Source organism: Trichoderma asperellum, chromosome 3 (genome assembly GCF_020647865.1).
Source record: "Trichoderma asperellum chromosome 3, complete sequence".
In the NCBI taxonomy this organism is placed as follows: domain Eukaryota; kingdom Fungi; phylum Ascomycota; class Sordariomycetes; order Hypocreales; family Hypocreaceae; genus Trichoderma; species Trichoderma asperellum.
Window position 1 is genome coordinate 5,183,154 of NC_089417.1, and position 23,861 is coordinate 5,207,014.

General features: G+C 47.6%; 7 protein-coding genes across 8 annotated transcripts; 3 read left to right on the plus strand and 4 right to left on the minus strand.

The window, feature by feature from the left end:
• TrAFT101_006318 (uncharacterized protein) lies at positions 1-2,234 on the minus strand. Its single transcript, XM_024901941.2, has 5 exons — positions 1,829-2,234; positions 1,503-1,760; positions 1,107-1,424; positions 582-1,044; positions 1-525 (listed from the first exon to the last, which is right to left on the minus strand). Exons 1-5 carry the CDS (start codon positions 1,912-1,914, stop codon positions 112-114), a joined length of 1,539 nt encoding a protein of 512 aa, XP_024760849.1. The 5' UTR covers positions 1,915-2,234; the 3' UTR covers positions 1-111.
• Positions 2,235-2,467: 233 nt separating this feature from the next.
• Positions 2,468-4,712, plus strand: TrAFT101_006319 (uncharacterized protein). Its single transcript, XM_024903979.2, has 2 exons — positions 2,468-3,203; positions 3,279-4,712. The coding sequence occupies exons 1-2, from the start codon at positions 2,750-2,752 to the stop codon at positions 4,649-4,651; spliced, it is 1,827 nt and encodes a 608-aa protein (XP_024760850.1). The 5' UTR covers positions 2,468-2,749; the 3' UTR covers positions 4,652-4,712.
• On the minus strand, positions 4,640-7,705 carry TrAFT101_006320 (uncharacterized protein). The gene is made up of 7 exons (XM_066127716.1): positions 7,104-7,705; positions 6,820-7,014; positions 6,632-6,761; positions 6,157-6,572; positions 5,559-6,099; positions 5,430-5,509; positions 4,640-5,366 (listed from the first exon to the last, which is right to left on the minus strand). The coding sequence occupies exons 1-7, from the start codon at positions 7,139-7,141 to the stop codon at positions 5,012-5,014; spliced, it is 1,755 nt and encodes a 584-aa protein (XP_065983829.1). The 5' UTR covers positions 7,142-7,705; the 3' UTR covers positions 4,640-5,011.
• An 898-nt stretch (positions 7,706-8,603) lies between these two features.
• On the minus strand, positions 8,604-10,037 carry TrAFT101_006321 (uncharacterized protein; the record flags this gene model as incomplete). The annotated part of the gene is made up of 3 exons (XM_024900303.1): positions 8,604-9,366; positions 9,434-9,700; positions 9,781-10,037. 3 exons carry the CDS (start codon positions 10,035-10,037, stop codon positions 8,604-8,606), a joined length of 1,287 nt encoding a protein of 428 aa, XP_024760852.1.
• Positions 10,038-10,693: 656 nt separating this feature from the next.
• TrAFT101_006322 (uncharacterized protein) lies at positions 10,694-10,993 on the minus strand (the record flags this gene model as incomplete). The annotated part of the gene is made up of 1 exon (XM_066127717.1): positions 10,694-10,993. The coding sequence occupies one exon, from the start codon at positions 10,991-10,993 to the stop codon at positions 10,694-10,696; it is 300 nt and encodes a 99-aa protein (XP_065983830.1).
• A 5,881-nt stretch (positions 10,994-16,874) lies between these two features.
• Positions 16,875-18,555, plus strand: TrAFT101_006323 (uncharacterized protein). The gene is made up of 5 exons (XM_024902571.2): positions 16,875-17,143; positions 17,208-17,433; positions 17,508-17,595; positions 17,660-17,913; positions 17,979-18,555. Exons 1-5 carry the CDS (start codon positions 16,901-16,903, stop codon positions 18,344-18,346), a joined length of 1,179 nt encoding a protein of 392 aa, XP_024760855.1. The 5' UTR covers positions 16,875-16,900; the 3' UTR covers positions 18,347-18,555.
• A 1,241-nt stretch (positions 18,556-19,796) lies between these two features.
• TrAFT101_006324 (uncharacterized protein) lies at positions 19,797-21,888 on the plus strand. Of its 2 annotated transcripts, XM_024900163.2 has the most exons (2): positions 19,797-20,254; positions 20,334-21,888. In XM_024900163.2, exons 1-2 carry the CDS (start codon positions 20,039-20,041, stop codon positions 21,567-21,569), a joined length of 1,452 nt encoding a protein of 483 aa, XP_024760856.1. In that variant the 5' UTR covers positions 19,797-20,038; the 3' UTR covers positions 21,570-21,888. The 2 variants fall into 2 exon arrangements, with proteins under 2 accessions (XP_024760856.1, XP_065983831.1); XM_066127718.1 differs by having other exon boundaries at positions 19,797-21,887.
• Positions 21,889-23,861: the final 1,973 nt, after the last annotated feature.

Genomic DNA, 23,861 nt, shown 5'->3' on the forward strand with positions numbered 1-23,861 from the left:
GCCAACTAGATTAAAAGACTAGCATTCATTACGCTGACTATATTAACTTGATTTAACTTTAGGATTGCCTCCTTCTCACTAATTATCCACTATTATCGAATGCAGCGCATTCTAAGCCTCCCCAGAAGCCGGCTCTTTCCTAGCAATGTCTTCAATATATGTGGCTGTGGGGGTTGTTGTGGCTTTGCTAAAGCTTCGAAACGGTACGCCTGACGCGAACAGTTCATCAACTTCTTCCAGGCTTCGCCCTTTCATCTCTGGAATAAAGAAGTAGGCCACGATAACCATCAACACATTGATAGCACCGTAGATAAAGCCAACCTTGGCCCCCAGTGCTGCATACGGCGCATTAAGCAAATACGGAATAGTGAACGAGGTCACAAATGTGGTAATGATAGAAATAACAGAGGCCAGGAGGTTTGTCTTTTCCTTCACACGGGTAGAAGCTGCTTCAGATACCACCACGTATGAAACAGGTGCCCAAGAAAGGTTGTAAGAGCAAGTGAATAAAATGAAAGATGCCACCTAGTAGTCGTAAGTATGCAATTTTACGAGAGAAAAAAGCTTAAGAAAAAACTTACCAATCCTCCTCTCTCAGAATTGCTGGGGTTTTTAACGACTCCAACACCGCCAACAACAAAGAGGAAGATAGCCATTCCTGATCCACCAGTCATCAGCATCGGTCGTCTTCCGACTTGGTCGATGATAAACCAGGTAGCTATTAGGCAGACAAGACCCGAGACATTGCTTAAAATATTGAACAGGAAAGCCTGGCTCTTATATCCTTCTGACTGGTAGAATACAACAGAGTACTGGCTGGAAAATGCCTGGCCGGTAATCTGTTGGCCAAACATGGCAATCACAGCAACCATGGTACGCTTTCTGTTGTCTTTGTTGAAAACCTCCGCCCATGAGCCCTTTTCTTCTGTAGAATGAGCATGGCGTAAAATGTCAATCTCCTGGTCAAGTTCGGTCTCGCTATGATTTTTGTATATTCTTCGAAGAGAAGCCTTTGCTTCCTCGATTCGATTTCGAGTCAAAAGCCTGGAGTTTATGAAGCGTTAGATAACACAAACGCTTTCGAGATACTTTTTGATAGTACGTACCATCGAGGTGATTCAGGGACCAGCGGTAGCAACGCTACGATGACTGCTGGGGCAATGAATTGCAGGCCGACGGGAATCTGCCAGCCTTTATCACCTGAGATATGCTGCGTTCCGTATGTAACCAATGAGGCTACCAGCTGGCCGAATACAATCATGAGCTGCAATGTAGACGTCATCATGCCACGTAAAACTTTGGGTGATGTCTCGGCCAGGTAAATCGGGACAACCACAATAGTCATACCCGTCATGCCGAAGCTTACGAATCTGCCAACAGTGAATTGTGCGCTTGTCCTCGCTGTCGTCTGTAATAGAACGCCACTGCAGAACTCGACATTAGTAATCTATCTACAACAAGAAACCGTATTTCTCCCAAGATTGAATATAAGGTTGACTCACATGAATGATAAACAAGCCAAGACCAAGACGCACTTCTTGCGTCCAAATCGCTCGGCAATCGGTCCACAAGCAATGGCACCTAGAGCCTTCCCGAGAAAGGGAAGGGACGTCATAAGGGAGGACAACCATGGAGGCAGCTTGCAGACGCCTGTTGTTGCATTACATTCGCCGAATCGCTTGCCAAAGCTCTGCATGCCCTGGACTCCGCCAAAGTTGCCAACATCATAGCCAAAGTTGAAGGCACAGGAGCACATATATCTACAAGTTCATACAACAGTTAGGAAAAGAATCAATTATGAGAATGATGGAATTTATATAGCACTTACAGCATGATGAACACAATCGTGCCATTGAATTGTCTCAGTCGGTAACCTGCAGACAGGTTTACCGACGAAGATGAGTCGATCGTCATCTTTGATATAAACCTCTTTAACTCGACAGCAATTCTTTTGGAATATAGAGGATATCAAAACGGTGATGCGTTGTAATGAATAGAGACGAAGACAAGTTCAAGACAACCTTCTATATACTGACAGGGAAAGGATGACCGCGTTTGGTCGCGTTCCCGATGCTCCAGATGTTGCCACCATCTCCGGACGAAAAGAAGACAGGATTATTCACAACATATATAGAATGTTTCAACATCAACGTTCTACAGCCACAACTGTGTTGGCTTGTCGACTCGTCAATCCTTGAACGCCTGGACCGTAGAGCATTGCACCATCCAAATGGATCAACTCGCCATGGACGTTGTCCGCTGCCAAAATGCTTGGAGCCACCGAAAACCGCAAACTAGGGCACCGAAATCCGATGCGAAAGCCGGCAGCAGGCGAGGGCCGCGGGTCGGCCCCAGAATTTAGGCGGAGCAAGTGGCCAAACTAGGACGGTTACGATCTCATGGCTAGATGCTATTGTGTGTAGCCTCCCCGTATGAATGGCTTCTGTATGCTAAACTTGCTAAACTTTGCGAAAGCCAGAAAGCCGGGGAACATCGGTTCCGCCAAATCCCCGACTTCCATGTGGACACGCTCAGCTTTGACAAGAACGGCTGGGGAAAGCTATTTGACTATGGAGCAGTAGTTGCACACTCCATATGGATCCATATGTATTAATGATTAAAAAGAAAGTTCTTGCTCCATACATTGAACTTGGACTTGTGGTCGGCGTGTTGCGCGTCTCTTACACTCCGCTACTCTTCAAACCTTCCAACATACAGCCTTGTATCGTGCGGTGTCAACACATCGACAATGGGCAGCCAGAAGGATACTCGACCAAACTTCCTTGTCATAGTCGCCGACGACCTTGGCTTCAGTGACCTTGGCTGCTATGGCTCTGAGATAGCTACCCCTCACATCGATTCGCTGGCCTCCCAGCAAGGGTCTCTGCGCTTCACACAGTATCACGTTGCTGCAGCTTGCAGTCCAACTCGTTCGATGCTCATGACAGGAACAGACCATCACATTGCTGGGCTTGGACAATTATACGAACTTGTTCGCAGCTCACCTGCTCACAAGGGACAACCAGGCCACGAGGGCTACCTGAACGAAAGGGTAGTTGCGCTTCCAGAGCTGTTATCTGATGGAGGCTACTTCACTGTTATGAGTGGCAAATGGCATCTGGGCTTGCAAAAGCAGCATCTACCCATTAAGCGCGGCTTCAAGAAGAGCTTGGCGCTGCTACCAGGATGTGCAAATCATTACGGTATGAGCTTACTAGTTTCCCATTCCCTTTTCCGTTTTGGATAAGACGAACATTTTCTAACCAGCGTGATAATAGCCTATGAGCCAGAATACCAGGATCCCACCACAGAGCCGGGGCGATTTTTCGAGACGGCAACACGAGCTTTACATGCAGAAGATGATCGTTACATGAGCGAGAAAGAGCTTGGTGAAGATTGGTATTCATCAGACGGTTATGCAGGTCGGATGATTTCGTACTTGAAAAACCGCACCGAGGAGGAGCGCCAACAACCTTTCTTTGCCTATCTTCCCTTCAGCGCACCTCACTGGCCTCTACAAGCGCCCAAAGAGACGTGTGACAAGTACAAGGGCCAATACGCAGACGGGCCGGAAGTACTACGTCAGAAACGCCTTGAGCGGCTCAAGTCTCTCGGTCTTGTTGGTCAAGATGCAGTGGCCCATCCTGTTGTCACGACTGGGGCCGAGGTGAAGAACTGGGAGTCTTTGGACGAAGAAACACGCGCCGCCTCTGCCAGGGCTATGGAGGTGTACGCGGGAATGGTGGATCGGATGGATTGGAACATTGGCCGCGTCCTTGATCATTTGCGCAAGACGGGCGAGTATGACAACACTTTCATCTTGTTCATGAGCGACAATGGTGCTGAAGGGGCTAGCTACGAAGCTACCCCCTTAGTTGGCAATAGCGTCATGGCCCATGTAAATAAATATTATGATAACAGTCTGGACAATATTGGCCGGGGCAATTCGTTTGTCTGGTATGGCCCTCTGTGGGCGCAGGCCGCAACCGCGCCATCGAGATTGTACAAGATGTTTTCTACCGAAGGAGGCTGCAGGGTGCCCCTGGTAGTGAAGCCTCATGCGGGGATCAACAACCACCGCGGCAGCGATGATGGGGGTGTCATCACTGATGCGTTCTGCACGGTCATGGATATTGTGCCAACTGTGTTGGACTTTGCTGGGCTGAAACACCCAGGCACAGAGTACAACGGTCGCAAGATTGCATCGCTGCGTGGCCAGAGCTGGAGAACTTATTTAGAGTCTGTCAGTCGCTGGAGCCGCAAGTCGCCGATTCACGAAACCGACTATGTAGCAGGCTTTGAGATTGCTGGATCTGGAGCTCTGCGTCGCGGTGACTGGAAGATAACATATGTACCAGCGCCCAAGGGTCCCCAGAGGTGGGAACTATTCAACCTCGTGTCGGACCCTGGCGAGACAAACGATTTAAGCGAAAAGGAGCCAGAAAGACTCAAGGAGATGCTCGCATTGTGGGAAGAATATAGAAAAGACGTTGGCGTTGTTGGCCTTGCTGGTGAGTACCCAAAGGCTATCCAGGGCGCTCAGCAAACAACTCTGCAGGATGAGATGGAAGATCCGTATGCATGGATCAAGTATATTGGAAGACCAGAAATAACGCCACAAGAGTTGGCAGAAATTGTTCCCGCTGTATAATTAGAAAGTATAATGAGAAAAAGACCTCCAAGCAGTTTGCTTTAATATATATAAAAAAAAGGGAAAAGTCAACTCTCTCTTTCAGAGAAAAAGAAAACAGTCATAGAGAGGTCAGCCGTATCTAAGTAGGCTGTTTCCGCTCTTCAAGCTTATTATAAATATGCTTATTAGAGGCCTGAATCTTCAGTTCTCGCTCGTCCTCAACATGAAGTGGACGTGGCTGTCATATATTGTTCGAGCTAATGTCGAAATCTAACCATGAATGTGGCTCCGATATGTCCCAAGAAATGTAGTTGGCCATCTCGCCTGCCATGCGGATGTAGTCTTCTGCCAAGTCTGACAAGCCAACCATGTCCTTCGCTACTCCCCCTGAATTTCTGCCGTTACGTCCTGGCCAGTAGCGCTAGGAGGTGTAGGATGTGTTGTAGATGCTAGCTGCATATGGTCTAGAGAAAAATCTGCGCTTCCCAGCAGGCCGGCGTTTCCGCTGGCGCAGTTAATACCGCCAAGGGCGTCTTTTTGAGGCAAGGAGATGATGGGCGGTGGGCGGACCGTTGCTGGAGACTCTGGCAACTCGTTTCCTGCTGGAGAAGATCCTCTTCGTTGTCGTACCTGGGCGCGAATCTCTTCTTTTGCGAGGCGGAATGGGGCCAAACTGCTCAAATAAGCGGCGTCTTCTGGTCCTGTAACTTCAGCTTGCTCCGAATTCATTGATCTAAAAACCGTAAATGTCAGTAGCTGTTTAGGCATGGTGAGGGAGTCGCGTCGAGGAACGAACATTGGGCTTGGATAGGCTTGCCATTCGGCCACAACGTTGTTGAAGTCGAATTTCTCCAATAATGGTATCAAGGCTTTGTGCTGTAACTATGGTCAGCATCGTCTCATCGACTGTTAAGAGCAGACTAACATAAGGATTCGATTTATCCTTCTGCAGATAAAGAATATCCAGCGCTCGCATATTTAAACGAATATTCTTGCTCGTTCGCTCTCTTATGTCGATGGAATTGGATGTAGCTGTCGCAGTGTGAATGATTTGGATCTTGGTTGACTCGAATGTGGCCATTAAGCTGTGCAAATCATCGAAAGCCCGGATGCCGTAGCCGAACCCCGCGTGAACAAGTCGTGATATCTCATCCGCATGAAATCGACATCGCTCTTGGCATTGTCTGCGAAATTCCAGGGGAGAAGAATGGAACGCGGCTGATAGCGGAAAGACATATCCCGGGAGCGAAACTCGCGTTAGATCGCAAACAATGGAGTGGTAAAGAAAATGCAGCATGAAAACAGCACTAATGATGTTGAGTTCTTTGTGGATGTATACATTGAAATCGGATATCACCAATTGCTCAGGTAAACCGGCATACCAAAGTTCTAATCGTTGAATGATATCGAGAAACGGAGATCCGGAATCCCAAATGTTGACTTCCTGGTTGTTATTTCTGATGAGTCTAGAATATTCGGTTAGTGGCACGGCCAATGATTCTTATGCTTGGACAGCGACAGACCTGAGTACCCGCGTTCTCAGCTGTACAAGATATATCGTATGGCAGCGAAGAGTAAGGTAGCTACGATCTGGGTAGAGCTCGAATGTACTCAGCTTTGGAGGTTCAAAGTCGGCATATTGCTCCTGGGCGATGAAGCTCGCATCAGAGCAAGGTAGCGGTACGCATGGAAAATCGTCTTTCCAGTACAGGTTCCCGTCTACTCCGCCACCAAGAAAGCTATCCATGAGGTAGCAAGACCACAGAAGTCGTCTTTCTGTTTCCAGCTGCGTCATATGAGCAAGGCCTGATGGAGCGGCTGCCTTTTTCAGAGAGTCTAAGCCGAGTAATCTCATAATGCGGACACAGCATCCAAAGATGACAAATGCCAAGGCATGTTGATCCATGAAAACTGAATGCTCGCAGAGGAGGACCATTGCCTACCATTCAGAATTAGATACCGACATTATAAATCCGGTAGGCAATGTAGGTCACAAACCATCATGGTTGAAAGAGAGGGATTTGCTATCTCTCGCATAGCAAGATCTCGGGCTCGTTCAGCCCACGCAACCCCAGGAATACCATAAAATGGATTATTGAATTGATCTGGATCATCTAGCAGATACATTCTATCATCAATGTTAGCAAAAAGAAGCTGACCTTGAACATAACGGTAATGGCTTCTACCTAGCTCCAAGCGCAGCAACTATATAGATGACTGCCTCTCCAAAATCTTCACTCAGCGTGCCTCTGTCCAGTGCCTGAAAAAAGGTTGGTTTATGGATAAACCCTAAACACCGAAGAGTGGATATCCGGTCAAAGAACATGTCAGTTAGAGACTGTAAATGGAACTTGTCTTGTGGCAGGGTATCTGAATAGAGCCTGTGAGAGGAAGGGTGTTAATATTTGTCACATGTCAATCATATTCGAGCATATTACTGTCCGTTTGTTCTCCTACTATAGGTACATACCATTGTAAATGTTGCGGTATTGATGATGATAGAGGCATAGAGATCGTGCCAGCTTGGCTACCAGGTGTAGATGCGATGCCGCGGCCATTTGAAGTGGCTGCTAATATGCTGGTTTCTGCCGCCGACGGTGACTGCGGCGACTGACTAGTAACAGTGGCAGAGGTGCCGGCAACAGACGCGTCGTACTTGGCGTTGTATTTACACGTAAACCCTTTCCTCGTGCAGCGTTTACAAACAGGTCGTGTGCGAGAGCAACGACTCTTTGTTCGACGACATTCATCACAAGACCCAACTCTGCGCTTCTCAACCCCTGATGCCCGATAGATGAAATCCACTGAATCTTGAAGTCGCTGTCGCGACCCATCTTTCTGTGATAGAATTGCCGTGGTGTCACTATAACCTGGACAATTCACCCCCAGGCGATCGCAATTGCGACATGTGGGCGATTTGCGGTCGCACCGAACCTGTTGGAATGTAAGCAGTCATGTTTTCTGGACGGGAGTTGGCCCGATAGGGCATAAGAAGGGTAATTGGGTTGGTCAGCTTCCCTTTCGCGAGCGGCAGACAACACACCCGGTTGACATTGTATGTATTTTCCCACAGTGAGCAACTGTGCATATGAAGGTGGGTGAGTTAGGGGTTTGAGAGCAAAATAAATGGAGATCTGGGGTAGCGGAGAAGTGGAGATGGGCAGGACACGCTGGATTACAGAATGAACAATAGAAATGGCGTAATGAAATGCCCAGAATGGGTTGCAGCTCGTCAGCATTGAGCTCTACTAGGCGGCGACTGCATGAAGCTATGCGGGCTGTGTTTCTACGTAGTCGGGATACATGGACCATTTGGCAATAACACACTGATTGCTATATTCGCGAGATTCTGTAAGAAGGGCCCATCGCACCCTGCCCATCCAACGGCGGCGGTTTTGGGCTGGCACTGGCCGTTCTGTACGGATTGTTGGAATACTACTACTACCATGTAAGTGCTAGATCCAGACCTCCACAACGCCCATAGTCCAATAGTCCTTTGCGCTAATGTTGTCTAGTGTTCAAACTACTTCATATACGGCCAAGATAATTCGTCTGCTTGGAGACATGCTGGTGCTCCGAACTCCGTAGCGCGCTCGTGATTTACAAATGGCAAACACTTTGCAGAAGCATAACGGCGGGTTGCCTAGTAGTTGCGCTGGTTCAGCCTCGGCTCCCTCTAAACGGCATGCATTTACGCCATGATTGAGATCTTTCATTTCGCCAAATATCATAGAGCTATTGGAAGAAAGTATGAACTGCTCCATATGGTGCATCCATCAATGTACATGTGTTGCAATGTTTAATACTCTGTGCTTCATGGGTATATCTTCGCCTTTGCTCTTCGCCTTTGCTCTATTGTGACCTGTACGCCGTGTACTCCATCCCGTGCATAACTCATTACCGCAAACCCTCCCCACGCTTATCGCATTCGTATATATACCTCGACAAAAATTAAATAAACATCGCCGTTTTAGACTGACTGTTCTGGACTTTGTTCTTGACCTTCGTGATTGGCCTTTCCGCGGATGCGTTCCATGCGGCTAAGAGTGGCCGATCGCACTGCCAGCCACATATCGTTGAATAAATTCTTGCAGGCCGTCCACGATATCGTGATATAAACGAGACAATTCCAAAATCCCTGCAGAGGAAGCACTAAGACGCTCATAAATTCTAGCGGTGTGGAGGTGGCTCTGTCGTGTGTGAGAGAGTATAGGCGGTTGGCGCTGGACGGTATCCATGTGACAAGCATGGCCGTGAAGAACAGGAGGGCACATTTGGTATACGACCAAGCGGCATTGTCTCGCTCGTGATTTCGCCGGCGAATAGAGCGGAAGGCTCGTGATGCCACACCATGGGTGACACTAGGTCGCGGTGGATTTGACCCTCGATGAGGAGGCGAAGAATAGAAGTATGTTGATTGCGACCCATCAGATTGGTTCGACAGATTGGATAGGTTGCTGGCAACGTGGACCGATTGAGGCCTCGTTGCTGTTTCTGAGCTTGAGCCACCTCCATAACTAGGTTGGCTACTGTTCTGGCCAAGTTTTGCCGGCTCAATCCCCGACATGGACTCCATTGTCATTGTTGCATCAGTTGAGGGGTTAGATGTCATAACCTCGTCGACTGAAAGAGGGTCGAGGTCGGACGACTGAAAGAGGTATACCTGCTTTCGTACTTTGTATATGGTACGACCAGCTCCGATGTAGATCATAAATGTGATTGTGATACAAACCCTTTGGCGTAATCAGTAACTATAATTTCCGTTTTCACTTGCCGTAAACTAATTCACGAGCCACTTACCACAAAGGAGCATAAAAGGCTGCGACACGAAGAACATCCCATTCGCTAGATATCCAGCACCACGAAACTGCAGGTCCATAAACTCGAGTTCCCCCCTGATCTTTTATGAAAAAGAAGGTGAATCCAGGCACGAATGGAAGGCCGTAACAGCATAGCAAATAGATGGGCTCTATCTTGCGCAAAGCTCTGGCGTCATATTTGTGGTAAAAGGTAAGATAGACATTGATGGCCATGGTCAACGTCCAAAGTACATCGGCCGGCATGAAGCTGTGCATGGTCGCTCTGATGTTAGCCTTGACTGAACTTGCGTCCCGCGACATGGGTTGGAAGGTCTTTGGAGGACATACGTCTGGATTATGAATGCCTGCGCTTGGCAACCAGCTGAATTGGGCGAGTCGATATAAGCGCGAGACATCATGGTTCCAATATTCGTTATTAGGTTACCAAAGGAGGCATAAAAAACTAGCCGGTTGATAGATTTGCTGAAATATTTGGAGAAACAAAACGTGGACATGGTAAACAGGCATCCTAGCATCGATAGTGATGAACATGTACGCTCAATAATGGTGAGCGCACGATACTGCCCCTCTGTAAGTCCGGCCATGGCGTGTTCAGGTCGATTACTGGATACATCTGTAGGTGAACGGTGGCCGAGACGCTCGCTGTCGCGAAGTTGATGTTGTTTATCGCCACGCAGCTTTTAGAGACACAGAGAGAGGGTAGGTTTGCGGACGTAACGGTAATTACGACAGCGAGGAGTAATGATGATATCGCCAAGACTGCGAAATGTCTCAGTGGATGATCGCAGGTGCTGTTGCTGTGGGTTGTGAACTAATTCCCTCCTATTGCCAACTTCCCCAATCGAGCCAAAGACGAGTTCAGCGAAGCGGTGTCGCGCGGCCTTGGAGGAGAGTTTTCAGCATCCATGCTCGGTCATTATGGCGTTGGATTAGGCTGAGGGTAGCAGAAGTTGCGATTCCAGAGCATCACACAGGCCAAAGGGAATCATTGCGCCGATGGCTGTCGGTTTCGAAATGGGTTTGATGTGTCGGGGAAATTCAAGCGACGCGCAACCTCTGATCTGAGGCCAGCTCGCCTTATTACTGCTCCCGCAAATCTTGCCTAAGCTTCTTCAATCTCAATTCACCGACGAGGTGTGGCGCCAAACTATCATTTGCTCTGCCCTGCAGCTCTGGGGGACCTGATCCTTCGACTACGCTGTATGGAGAAGCACTGCCGGGAGTTCCAAACTCCGACAAGCTATTCGGCAGCTATTCGGTAGTGAAGCGGTGAAAACAAGCAACTCAACCATACTGACGGAGGAACTTCAGCCCTTTGGAGAAAATTGCCGAAGATCTGGCCGTCGATGAAAGCCTCCATTGGCTGCTGCCGAGCCACCCACCAATCATTGGCTTCTGTGTGCATCGTTGTCTTGTTGGGGGTGGCTGGCATGGCGGTCTTCAGCGATCTCGCCAAACTCATTTTGGGTGAGACAGGCATCTTGCTTCTCTTGAAAGTATGCAAGTACAGCATACAAAGGTTAACTGCCGGCTCAAGCATTATCCTGGCGCATACAGGTATACGAAGCAGCAGTAGTACTTCATACTAACCTCTACGGGCCTCGAGAGTCTTCACGTGGTTGTGATCCTGCATGCGGGTAATGGTGATGCTTCTCATCCGGCCATTTAGCATGGCGCCAAATACACCGGAATGCTAATCGGATACGCATAGATTCGGCCGATCTTGTCTCACCAGGCTGTCGTAGTGCTCTCTATGGCAGGCCATTCGGTCATTGCCGTGCAGGCAACACGCTGGCAGGCTGCGAGATGCTACGCTTCTTGGGCGTTTGGCGGCCCTTACATTTCCTCAGGTGACTGGGCTATTCAGTGCCATCTACGGGGTACGTCAGCAAATCATCACTTGGTTGGTCCGGCAGACTCTGGAGCTGAAAGTCATTGGTGCCCGCTCCATGCTTTTAATGCTGTTGCTGAGCAGCTAGCGCCACAGAGGCTGCCCTTTTTTTTCTCAGATTTATCCTTTTTGGAGGCATTGGGCTTGTTGCGAAGCCGCGGGGCTGAGTTTGGCCCCATCCGTTTCTTCCGCGAAGGGGATAAGTTCACTGCTGTGTGTAATACGCTTCACTCGCGTCTTTTACAAAGAGAGCTTACTAACTCGCAGCGTAGCATCACTATTATAGCACCGTTATTTATTTCTACTTGTCCTCATTAATACATAGTTGCGTAGCTACCATATTAGTAGCAGCCTTTTTGGGCAGAGGTGGCTAAGTCGACTAAGCCGCCGTCAGATGGCATCAAACACGAATCACCTAAGAAGGCCTATGAGAGCAAATGTGCACGTCAGGACGCCTAATACACAGTAATATCCAAAGATCGGTGTGCTTACGTGCACATGCTATTTCAGAATATCCCAGGCCTACATTGTATTACTACTCCTACTACTACTACTAGTATATTTAACCAATTGACTAGCATCACATGCGACCTTGAACGCCAAAAGAACCAAACTAGAGCTGGATCATCAACCATGCTAGTCTGATTACTATTATTTCACCGACGCGGGCTTTTTGCTAGTTTCCACAAGCTGCTTCTCAAGTCGATGCTACTACTAATATTCTCTAGATGTTTGCGACTCAACTATATGAGGCGATTCTTGGAAGTAATATCGATAGCGAAGATATGGGATATGCCGCTTACCATGCATGCATTGACACTCCCAACGTACCTTGCTCATTTTAAAAATTCTCATATCATTGACAGGCTTCGTATTGTTGGCATTTGGCGGCTCTCGTGAGAACTGCATGATCTCAACGATTGCCAACTTCAATAGCTTGACTGGCGGCTTGGCTGGCGACCAGCTCCATTGTATTAAATGGCCGATCTAGTGGCTCCGAAGAGTCGAGATTGCCGCGCTCGGAGATATGAGCACGCCCATTCGGACGGCCATGAGGCTTTAGCGTATTGACAACGCTTCTCCAACTTAGATCAGTCTTTCCATCCCCGTGGTAGATTCGATGTCGTTGTTTAAAGGGTATTATCCGGAGAAACAGGCATCACATCGTATTTTTTATTTTTTAGCCATCGATGGCGATATAGGACGAGTAGTGGTGATAGGCAGGTCAGCTTCATATTCTTTTTGAAGATCCTGCCCCCATCGCACGGCCATTCATTATAGAGGGTAATATTATGAGAGTCTAATGATCTATACGAATCATTGATAATTTTCGTCTCACTACCGTATACATTTACCGTAATCATCTGCGGCCGAGGATGACGCTGTATCTGAAACTGAGCAGACATACTATTCTCAAGGTTAGGAGTATTCAGATCGACGTGGACCTGAACAAAGGGGTTAAAACATTGAGTTCATCATCATTGTGACGTGCCAGAATTCTTCCGGATATAGCTCTCCGGAATGAAGCTCGAGTGAGAGAGTGGACTAGGGACAGTGGAGCCGTACGAGGGAGAGAACAAGGACACGCGTGTATTCTGCAGAAGTGGTCGGAATCTGTTGTTTGTGAGCTGTCATTTGAGCGGAGGCTAAACAAACACGAATTAGTAGATCAATGGAACACGTATAAGCACACAAGGAAAACTGCATTCTCTTTGTCAGAGTAGACATTGATAGAAGTCAATAGGCTCCTCTCTCAATGGTAAACCCGCGGCAATTACATCTTGTATGCCAGGGGTACTTGTATAGCTCGTATTGCCGCTTAACGATTGTCATGCTTGGCCTTGCATTTTTTTCTTCTTCACAGTGCTTCAAGAACTCACCCAGTAAGTCGACGGGGAAGAAGCCGAAATGTATCCCGGTGGACAGCGCCCGTCGGAAAGCTGCCAATATTTCCTACCTGGCTCTTCATACACTGCCCCTCAATAAATTTCGGCTTCATCCATTGTAGTCTGCTATTTTCCAGATCCAGGTAGTGGGCTGCTGTTCTACATGCTATATGTGATAATGGATTTGGACTCGCCTGCAGCGTTCATTTCGTTATCGTAATCTTAATCTTTTGAACAAACCTTTCCAGTCAGGAAATTCTTTCATATTCCTAACCCCATGGAAAGGTGACGTACATTAGGCTCCTTTAATAATTTTGCCTCCTTTGATCAGCGATAGATCTCTCTTCTGTTTGTTCTCACGCAACAGCGCTATTGTAAATTACACTTTCAATGTGTCTCACTTCATACGTTCAAAACATGTACCCAACTGAGATAGAGGAAGTCGTGCTTTTACAATTAACAGAATATTTTCCAGCAAAAACACTACAAAGACTACCTGGACTACCGGGAGGCTTTTGGTGACATCCATGCTCGGCAGCTGAAGACTCTTCACCATCAATAGACTCTGACGCTGATTCTGCTTCCTGACTAGCTCTAGGAACGTGGGTTCTGTCCACTCTGCTGGATCGATCGAGCCAATCTTATAGCCCCCTTCAAAATATTGGCTGAATGTGACACTGACAGCATTGTCGGCCCGTGAAACTCCATAGACTCTGGCCATACGGTAACGCCTATCGCAAAGATGCCGTGTTATGTAGCCATGTATGAACTTGGTTATCGTATTTAACATATTTCACACAGCTATCCCTAACAGCAAACACGCTCTTGATCTTCTTAGGAATTTCGGAGTGCGTTCTCTATAAATTTGCCGAGCCCTTCCTATAGCGTCAAGTCGCTCACCATGCGGTAATTCACCGGGCTCGACTCGTCACGGAGGTCGTCGAATTGCTTATAGAAGGGCAGCATATCGTTCACCCACGCGTTATAGAACTCCAGCTGGCATATTGATGACGTAATCTCGCGAAATTATTCGGATTCGTCAAACTCATCTGCTGGAAAAATAGCTGCAAAATCCAGTACATTTTTTATCAGCTTACTGGCTCCAGAGAGCAAAGGTGGCATTTGGTCTGCAGTTTGTTGTATTTCGGTAGATGCCTAGCGAGCAATAGGTAGGGATCATGGTAGCTTGTCAGCTTCGGCAGATTCTCATTCACCAATCTTATGTAGCATCATCATGGATCAGCGTGTAAGCGAAATAAATGGCAAGATTAGCCATCTCTTGCTTGTCAAGAGCAATCCAGTAATCTACTACCAGCAAGGATATCGTTCATATGCCGACTCTAAGCCTCCTCAGGTTGAACTTCGGTTCTGTATGTACACGCGGTTGAGTAAAGTGGCCTACCGTCTGCCTATAGACGTATTAGAAGCGATCTGCACGCTCGTTATGAGAGTGATTTGCGTTTCTATACTTCATGACATTTAGCAATTGTACCGGAGACTTCGTATAATAGTCATTGAGAAAGGTCGGAGAGTTCATGTTCATAGATTCCGCCATGATTTAATAAGGAAGATAGTTGTGACTTTAATGTGAAGTAAAAGGAATATCGGAGCTACTAGTACTTTAGGGTATAGTTTCTCTTAGACATGTAGGTGAGCAGAGCTCCTAGAATGTATATTCTTACGTGGCTCCGAGCAGTGTCTAGTTATTAAACTTCTTACGTTTCAACATCAATCTTCCTGGAGTTCCTGATCTCTGGCCTGACAATAAATAAGAAATTGAGAAGCTGTCTTGCTCTTTTTTGCCTCCTATTATCATCTCTGGATCTGTTACAATGGCAACGATAATAATAGGTCATATCTGGCGAGTTGACTACATAGCTCTAACATCTCGTTTCCCGTTTCCAATTACTGCTAAGTCTTTACCTCGCCATCCAAACGGCGCTGACTGAAATGTAACTCGACTCAAGCCCTTGTAAGCTCATCCATCTTACAACTATAGCATTACCGCAACGAAGGCATCACGGCGTACAAGGCGCAGATAACTACGCTGCTTGCCTTTGGCCCTGGCATTCCTCTTTGCTTATTTCCCATTCTAACCCACGGAATAGCTTTATCCTATCCAAGATTGCCTATTACCCATGCTTTTCGTACCCTGGTTAATGGTATTAAACACCACGAACTATATATAGGACGTTCTCTAAGAGATTGGGCGAGAAAGAAAAGCAGATAGGCTGTTCATTCCCAGCTGCCAGCAACAGTTGATTAGGATAATGTTACTCAGTATAGAGAGAAGACACTGATTGTAAGTTCCTTTGTAAGTGGTTATTAAAAGGAGTGCTGTTATAAGGCACTGATATTAGCAAATCATGTTCGGCCGTTAGATCAGCTAGCAATTAAAAAAAAAAAAATTACTCAATCTTTTCCTTCTTTCAATGTATAGAGTAGTTCAAAATAGCGAAATATAGTTGCCCTCCCGGCATGGTGTTACAAGTGCTAACAGGGTTCCCAGGTTCCAGAGTGCCGGAAAAATGACAGCCAGGAGCCAACGAAGTGCCCTGATGTTAAGCGAAGCCGCACCTAGTTGAGTGGGAATGCAACTGTAACTATCAAATTCTATAGATGTCAAATATCGCACAGATGCCATCGCAGTCTGGATAGAAAGATAGAAAGATGGACAATGCACTTGAACATTTGCCTTCTCAGGCCCTGTAACTATAAATTTTCTACGCCACAAAATAGCATTCTTTGTCAGAAATACATATAAAGATATATAAAGTATAGCAAAAATCCCGTTATGCAACCGAGATTTCCGGTTGGAAGTGTCCAGATGTGCGAAGCGTTTGCCACCGTGCTTCGTTTTGGCACTTTGCTGGCAGGGACTCCAGCATCCTGCTCGTAACCGGGTATTGGCCGGTTTTTACCACAAGTGACCGTAGCAACAATACCATAATCACGAGAAGCTAGTGGCTCGGGGGCTCACATCCGGTTGGGTTAAGACCGATTTAAAGCTAGGATGGTCTCCGCCGCTCTCAAGGCCAATGCGTTGACGCTAAAAAGGAGCACTAGCTTTATGTAATTGATTTCACTACATTCGATACGCATCCAAGAGAGCTAGGGTTTCGGGGGCAGGGCCCTGGAGGGAGAAAGAATTACTTGTTGTCAAGGTATAGGTATAACCTGGTCTCTTGTAACAGGTTGATCCCTTATGTGCAATGACAGTAATCAGCCCAAGTTTTTGCCTGAATCCGCCCGACTTTGTAGAACACTGTAACGGGCCACCTCCAACTCCACCTTCTAATACACCCGGTCATTTACCAGCACCGACAATGCAGGAACAACTGTATAGAGTCAGAGGTGGCACCATAAGCCAGCCATTGCATGTGTTCGCCCCTACGCGTGTTCGGACCAGGACCGGAACATTTGATGAGCGAACGTGGATCATTTCCAGATAGGAAGCTTCCTGTTTCGCGGTACCGTGGCGGGTAATATTCCTATTTCATGGTGCCGTAGTGGGCAACAGTAGCATCGGCCGGGCTGCTGGTATTCAAGAATTTCGGGGGTCTGTTATAAGTAATACTGAGGGACCTCTTATTGTGAACAGTCGGCTGTGGTTTTTTGTTGCTTCCCCACCTATCCAAGAGGAAGTCGCCGTTTCGAGCTGCAAGCCATCATGTCGGCGTACTTTCCGTATACCCCGGAATTCAATGGACTCACCGGAGAGCAGATTCAAAAGATTGCCGAATCCCAGCCGCCAATAAAACCTGCAGGCGCCGGTATCGCCATCCAAGGAATCGTCTACACGACGGCAATCTTGTGCACTGCAGTCTTCAGTCTTCGCGTATGGGTACGATTTATTCGACGGGAGCAAGGAAGGCCGATAGGCATCGATGACTATCTGGCCGTGGGAGGTTTTGTATGGCTATCCAATGATCCCATATACGGCATGTTGTGACTGACCGGATATTCTTCCATTGTAGGGCCCGTATCTCCCTGCCTGTGCTCTCGCCATCGCAGGCACATACTATGGAGTTGGCGCTCCAGATAGTGCCGTCAATCCGTTTATGAAGATCAGAGCCAAGGAACTTCAGTTGCTGTATGAGCTGATTTACTTTGGGTCTTCAACACTCACCAAGTTTTCTATTGCCTTTACCATCTTAAGGATATGCACACTGAAGCGCTATAGATTTGCTCTTTATGGTGCTAGTAAGTATCATCTCTTAGCGATGTGACAGATTAGGTCTGCCTATCCAAGTCAATCGTGCTGACAGTGTCGACAGTGGGAACCATGGCCCTCACAGCATTTGGTGCTCTCATCTTTCTCTTCTCTGACTGCAAGCCATTTGCAACAAGATGGAATCCGAAATTGTTCGTACAGCCTGCGCATTCAATGCCTCGAAAGACTTCAAACATGCCTAACTCGAATACTCAGGGGACAATGCTGGGCTCCGGCGCCGGACGGCTGGTTCATCATGAGCTACATCGGAACATCTATCCAGGTCGCCACAGACTGGGTTGTCGCCATCACACCTTTTTTTATCGTGCGTAAATTGCAAATGAACCGGAGAAAGAAGATCTCAGTCTGTGCCATTCTCGGCCTCGGTGTACTCGCCAGCTTTGCAGCTATCATGCGTATTGCCATGTATCCCCAGACAGACGAGAGATTCCATCCAAAGGACAATCTGGGTGAGTACACCATCTTTTTTTCCCCTCCACCTTGCTACTACCCAGCTGCTAAACGATATCTGCAGTCAAGGAAGCCCAGCTCGTCATCTGGTCGCATCTCGAGGGCAGCTTTGGGATTATTGCCTGCAACCTTCCGCCTCTGAAACAGCTCTTCAAGGCTTATTACCGAGGTTCGTCAGGAAGATCAGGCAATCAGTCTGCACCCCTGTCTACTGGAGGGCGCGGGACGCAACTCGGCGACCTTAACTCTCAAGGAAAGTCGCACATGAAGGCCGGATCTCGAAATACGTGGAACAGAATCTCCGAGGACGATGATACCTCCAGCAAGCACCATATCATTCGAGAAACCGAAGTTAGGGTCGAGACCAGTAGTTTCGACCCCAGAGAAGATCGGCATGACCACTGGGAGACAGACGTGAAAGCCATAGTCTGATTAGCATTCATGACTTGTTATATGCTTACTGCTTTTAATTACTTATTCTAAAAGTTGCTAGATTTACTGCCCGGTGCTATATAGAAACCGGCATATGATATTAGAAAAGGAGGCATCTCTGGATTTTCACATGTATTTAGAATACACAGCAAACATCTGCCGGTAATTTCACAGGTTTACTAGTACTACTACCTAATATAAAATGTCACGCAATTCTCCCCATCTGTGCACTACTTGAAAGCTCCACCCCCTCTTGCCACGAGCACCATGTGCCCACACAACTCACAATTCCCACAGAACTCGCCGAGTTCCGCGAGATACCCTGCCAGCCTGCTCTACTCGTATTCAGGAGAAAAGTTTTTCGCAAATTTACTATGGACTCCTCGCGTTGCGTCCAACAGCACGTCGCATCTAACGGGGCGTTGTGGATTTCCGCTTCCTCCAGGATTAGACGAAGAAGACTGAGTGTCAGTAAAGGAGTAGCCGTGGAGAAGCAGGCCTGCAAGCACCTAGACCCCCTTTTCTACCACGCCAAGTTTTGGCGTTGGTCCACATCTTTACATATTTTTTGTCTAGTTGGGTAGATCGGCATCCGGTTCTTGTTCTGCCCCTGAAGTAGCTCTAATGAGAGCTCTCTCTCCTCCCACTAAGATCCGAGGTGCATAGATTCAAGAAAACAAGGTTAGCGAGCACCACGCGTAGGATCGAGCTAGAAGATTGACTAATTCCGCAAGCGAGGGCGCTGAAGAAATCTGTCATATAACGGTCGTCAATTGGAGGGACGGTCTAACCCGCAGCTAGTAGTATCAGCTGTTGGTTCCACACACACCACGTTCAAAACAGCAAAAGCCCCGCCAATCAGGCTCGACTGGCCCCCGTCCCGGATAAGATGCCGTACAGGGATCCTGAATGGGGTAATGTAGCATACATCAGTTGCATGTTTGTACATAGGTGTGTTCCAAATACAGAGCCCGGATGAATGGATTGTCATGCACTCTCACCTCGCCGTCTGCTTGACCATTGCCATACTCTCCGGAGGAAGTATTCCCTATTGATACCCTGTGTGTACAAGTCACAACCTTGTTTCTACAGAATTACGCCCACGCGTATTAGCCTCATGTCTAGGGGAAAGGTACAGACTAATCCTTAGTTGAGTATCAGGTTTACGAAGGCCAGCAGCGGCGCTGCCTACCAAATGCCACCAACCAACAATAATGCATATTGCCCTCAATATCTGTGCCAATGGGACTTGTGGCCAGGAATCTGGAAGTATCTGAAAGCCACTGCCTACTAACCATCGCTTGATCGGACCTTTTGTCTTGAGAGATGTACGTAAGGTGCAGCTGATGAGCTATACATGTGGTAGGTAATCAAACAGCCATTCCAGCTTCTGCAGCTGCTGCCAATAAATACATAATACTAGCCCACATGCCTAGCCACTGTTAGAAAGTTAGGACTAGGTTTCAGTATCAAGTTGCTAGGGCATGTAAGAGCCGGCAGCGGCGTTTCCAACCGGTATCGCCGACATAAATATCGGCCGGTAAGTTGGCGCGGTTCAGACCACACGCCAATTCATCAGACGGGTTCGATGATACTTCGCTTCTGCAGTATTGAGACGCGACGTCACATTGCTTGATTCACGATCGGGAAGTCTCTCACGTCAACCTCTACTATACACTACGGCAAGTCATTATGGGTATCTTTGGACGTGCCGCACCCGCTCGCGTGGAGACCGATAAGGTTATCCCTTTGGGCTTCTTGGACAACAGCCCGGTGATGACGAGAATTGTCCTGTATAACTTGATGGCTTACGATGACGTCCTTGATCCCGAGAAGCTTCGTGATGCCCTTGACCGGCTGGTACAAAGACCGGGCTGGGGGAAAATGGGAGCTCGACTCCGAAGCAACGTGGGTTTCTCTTCATCTTGCCGTGCAGGTCGCATCAAGCTGTGTGCAACAATAGGAGACAGCATCTGACCATGACCAGGCCAAAGGAGGACTCGACTATCACGTCCCAGCCGTCTTCTCCAACGATCGCCCAGCCATTGGCTACACCCACATTGTACATGACATGAAGAGGGAAGACCACCCGTTAGCAAGCAAGCTCCCCAAGCCAACAACCAATGCTGGCGCAACAATCGTGGCAGACCCTGACGAGTTCTTGCCCTTGGCTAAAGGGCCGGACTGTCCAGGTGTTGTCGATGACTACCTATACTCAGACCGGCCCATGTTCGGCCTCCACATCGTCTCTTTCACAGACTCGACGCTCGTGACGCTACACTGGCTACACATCTCTTGTGACACGCTGGGCAACAAGGCCGTAATGCAGAACTGGATCTTGATGCTTGAGGGACGAGATGACGAGGTCCTTCCGCAGGCTGGATTCGAGAGCGACCCCTGCGCTGACCTCGGCAAATATCCGATTGAGACACATGTACTCGAGAAAGAGCGTATGTCGAGTGGCGCAATGGCAGGCTGGCTGTTCAACAACTTGGGCGATTTGGCATTCCGCGCCAAAGAAAACCGCATGGTTTGTCTGCCCGGTGCGTATGTAGACAAGATGTTCGACACCGCCATGGACGAGCTCATGAGCCAAGCCGAGGTGGGAAAGAAGCCCTTCCTGACCGAAAACGACATCCTCACTGCCTGGTGCACCCGAATGGCCTTGAGCCACCTCCCACCAAACTCAGATACGCCCGTCACGATTCAGCTGGCAGGGTCTATGAGAAAGTCACTCAAGGTAGATCTACTGCCCACCGATCAGCCGTACGTAGCAAACTGTTTCGGTTTCATGAACGTGCTGCTACAGGCCAGTGATATCCTCAGCAAGCCGCTCAGCTACACTGCGGCGAAAATTCGAGAGGCCGTTAATGCCCAGCGATCACGCGGACAGCTTGAGGCCTACTGGTCCATGTACCGAGAGCAGGCTGTCGCGTTGCCAATATTCTTTGGCTCAAGCCGGACTCACCAGCTCAGCTACTCTAACTGGACCCAATCCGACCTCTTCAACATGGACTTTTCTGCCGCTGCCATCAATCCACGCAGCGAACCGTGTCTGCCGTCGTACATCAACCACAGCCAGATGCCTTTCCAGTTCGGAGAGGGATTCCTATTCATGGGCAAAGACTCGAAGGGCAACTACTGGATGTGTGGATACCGTGTCAAAGGCAAGTGGGCGGAAATACAGAAGACTCTGGAGGCTGAGGCGAGGGCTATGGCTTAATGAGTTTTATGTTCTGCTATGATGAGGTAATATGCTTTTTGCTACGAAACAATGCGGAGGAACTTGTCGAACCCCTTGTTAAAACTGGGTAATACATCTAGGCGTTTTCATTGGTTAAAGCAACCAGATTTGCTGCGCTGGAGCTTTTCATCATGGTGAAAAAGCCTGATGAGTTATTGAAGGATTTTCATGAGCTTCATACATATAATATTTTCATATAACGTTTTCTTCCATAAATTGCTTCTAGGATAGGTTACAAAGCGCGGCTACTGTTTATAATATGTAGGGAATAATAATTGGCAACTTCGCGAATGCGGCATTCAGTTTCAGTTTGTAGTTTACCTTTACGCCTCATTGATAGTATTTCAGACCGTAGTGGCTTGGGCACGATTAAATACCTAAGCATAACTCGGCTCGTATGGGCAAGAAGGCTAAAGTACGGTATGTCGGACATGGGAATTGGAATTTGTCAACGACGGTTCCCGTAGAGTGAAGTCCATTCCATCACGCTAACAACTGGAGATAAGCTAGGCTCAGGCAAACTCTAGTTCTCCGCGGTATATGGCGATGAACTGGTTGTCGTGAAGGACGGCAAATACATGTTATAATTCTACCGATACTTATTCGAACTGACTTGTCTCAGTGAGCTAGAATTTTCTTTTGCTTATATAACATTAGAGCCAATTAATTAAAGCCATGCGATGCGCGCCTACCACATTTACTTATTTTCCATAATTGGCTGAGATTGCTTAAAAATGGATTCTGCCATCTCATTAGCATACTATTCCTAAAGTTTACTACTGCATATTAATCAGCCTGCTATGACGAATTGCAATCAACGGAAGGGCTCGAAACTCTGTACGTAAGCACCATTGTAACTGAAGACATGGTTTCAAAATTGGTGGTTGTTGTAACTTTGAGGCTGGCGCCGCGGTTGTCTCAGCTTTGCTGCGGTTACGGAAAAGGAACATTTCACCGACAGCGGACTTGCTCTCCGCATCCCATTCTTTCGACCGGCATTTTTGATTCGTGTATGTTGATTAGTAACCGAATTGTCTCTGTGGGAGTTTCCATAATTTTTTTACTACCCGGGCAGAATCTTGGTGTGTCTCAGAAAGTCTTCAGAGAGGGACGTAGTAAAAAGGAGCTAGTTATTGGCAACAGGTTGTTACGACTCCAGAATCTGATAACTCATGTATCGATCGTATCCTGTTTTCAACTCAGACTGCCAAATTAAAGTAATGGTGGAGAGAAAAGAGTCTAGACGCTTACCCTAAAATACGAGAATCATAGACACCTTTTCTGATGAGGACAGAGGACGACAGGTCCAAAGTGGCCAATGGAGAGGATCAATATCTATCTAAGGTTGGTTCTCACAGAGGGCCAGGAGTAATACAAAATGCTTGAAAAGCCACCAGACAGGGGAAAAGATTGTGTCTTCATGGACCGAGGAATTAGCTACGCCCATCTTTTCAAGGCGCCTGTTGGGAGGTCAAGCGATCAACATACAAAACTAAATCTAAATTATCTGCAGATGTTGCGACTTGAATCAAATCTCTTTCTAGTGCTACGATTCACCCAACTGATAAATGATCGTTTTGAAATGAACCATCATTATTCTGTATATTGCTGCCGGACCACCTTATGCGTCAAGGGATGTAGATGATACGGGGTAGCATCTACCAGTAATAGCAAGGATTGGTACCAACGAAAGTATTTCTGCTGGATGTTCATTAGAAGTCTTGATCACAGTTTCGCACTATCCGGCGCTTCATCCTAAAACTCCACTGGCCAACCTGTGGCTTTGTCTCAAAATTCTTGCACAACCTAGCACTATTACACGTTTAACATAATGACTCCACTACGCCCACATCACTAGAGCCTACGCTGCTGCAGAAGACATTCTCTATGTCCTCTTAGTGGACATTGAACCACTTTCGGTGATTTGCAATCGACTTATTCACTTCGTCAATGTGATTAATTTGGAAAAAAATATTATAAGGGTTTGATTAGAAGTATTTTCTAAGGTTAGGGCCATGAGGTGGTTTAGGATGGGAAGTATCTGAGGCATTCGCGAGAAAGTGGGGATGCCTTATGAATGAACAGTTGATCAACATGACGAACTTCTGGAGAGAGCAAAGACTTGAAGGTGCTTTACTCATGAGCAACGGTATGGTGTCTATCGAAGATCTGGGGTAGTGCTAGGCACGCAGTGTGCCCAGTCCGGTCTGGGCTTTTGATAGCTGTACGCCTCTACCCTTGTTGCGATGGATTCTGAAACAAGGTACGATC

What these genes read in the sequence shown, in the direction of transcription:
- TrAFT101_006318 (XM_024901941.2), bottom strand. Translation starts at nt 1,914, where the DNA reads ATGACGATCGACTCATCTTCGTCGGTAAACCTGTCTGCAGGTTACCGA. An exon ending in ACGATTGTGTTCATCATGCT is followed by an intron (nt 1,761 to 1,828) that starts GTAAGTGCTATA and finishes ATGAACTTGTAG; the next exon opens with ATATATGTGCTCCTGTGCCT. An exon ending in GTCCCTGAATCACCTCGATG is followed by an intron (nt 1,045 to 1,106) that starts GTACGTACTATC and finishes CATAAACTCCAG; the next exon opens with GCTTTTGACTCGAAATCGAA.
- TrAFT101_006319 (XM_024903979.2), top strand. Translation starts at nt 2,750, where the DNA reads ATGGGCAGCCAGAAGGATACTCGACCAAACTTCCTTGTCATAGTCGCC. An exon ending in AGGATGTGCAAATCATTACG is followed by an intron (nt 3,204 to 3,278) that starts GTATGAGCTTAC and finishes GCGTGATAATAG; the next exon opens with CCTATGAGCCAGAATACCAG.
- TrAFT101_006324 (XM_024900163.2), top strand. Translation starts at nt 20,039, where the DNA reads ATGGGTATCTTTGGACGTGCCGCACCCGCTCGCGTGGAGACCGATAAG. An exon ending in GAGCTCGACTCCGAAGCAAC is followed by an intron (nt 20,255 to 20,333) that starts GTGGGTTTCTCT and finishes GACCATGACCAG; the next exon opens with GCCAAAGGAGGACTCGACTA.
- TrAFT101_006320 (XM_066127716.1), bottom strand. Translation starts at nt 7,141, where the DNA reads ATGCCTCTATCATCATCAATACCGCAACATTTACAATG. An exon ending in CCTCTCTTTCAACCATGATG is followed by an intron (nt 6,573 to 6,631) that starts GTTTGTGACCTA and finishes TCTGAATGGTAG; the next exon opens with GCAATGGTCCTCCTCTGCGA. An exon ending in AGGATAAATCGAATCCTTAT is followed by an intron (nt 5,510 to 5,558) that starts GTTAGTCTGCTC and finishes CCATAGTTACAG; the next exon opens with CACAAAGCCTTGATACCATT.
- TrAFT101_006323 (XM_024902571.2), top strand. Translation starts at nt 16,901, where the DNA reads ATGTCGGCGTACTTTCCGTATACCCCGGAATTCAATGGACTCACCGGA. An exon ending in ATTTGCTCTTTATGGTGCTA is followed by an intron (nt 17,434 to 17,507) that starts GTAAGTATCATC and finishes CAGTGTCGACAG; the next exon opens with TGGGAACCATGGCCCTCACA. An exon ending in ACAAGATGGAATCCGAAATT is followed by an intron (nt 17,596 to 17,659) that starts GTTCGTACAGCC and finishes TCGAATACTCAG; the next exon opens with GGGACAATGCTGGGCTCCGG.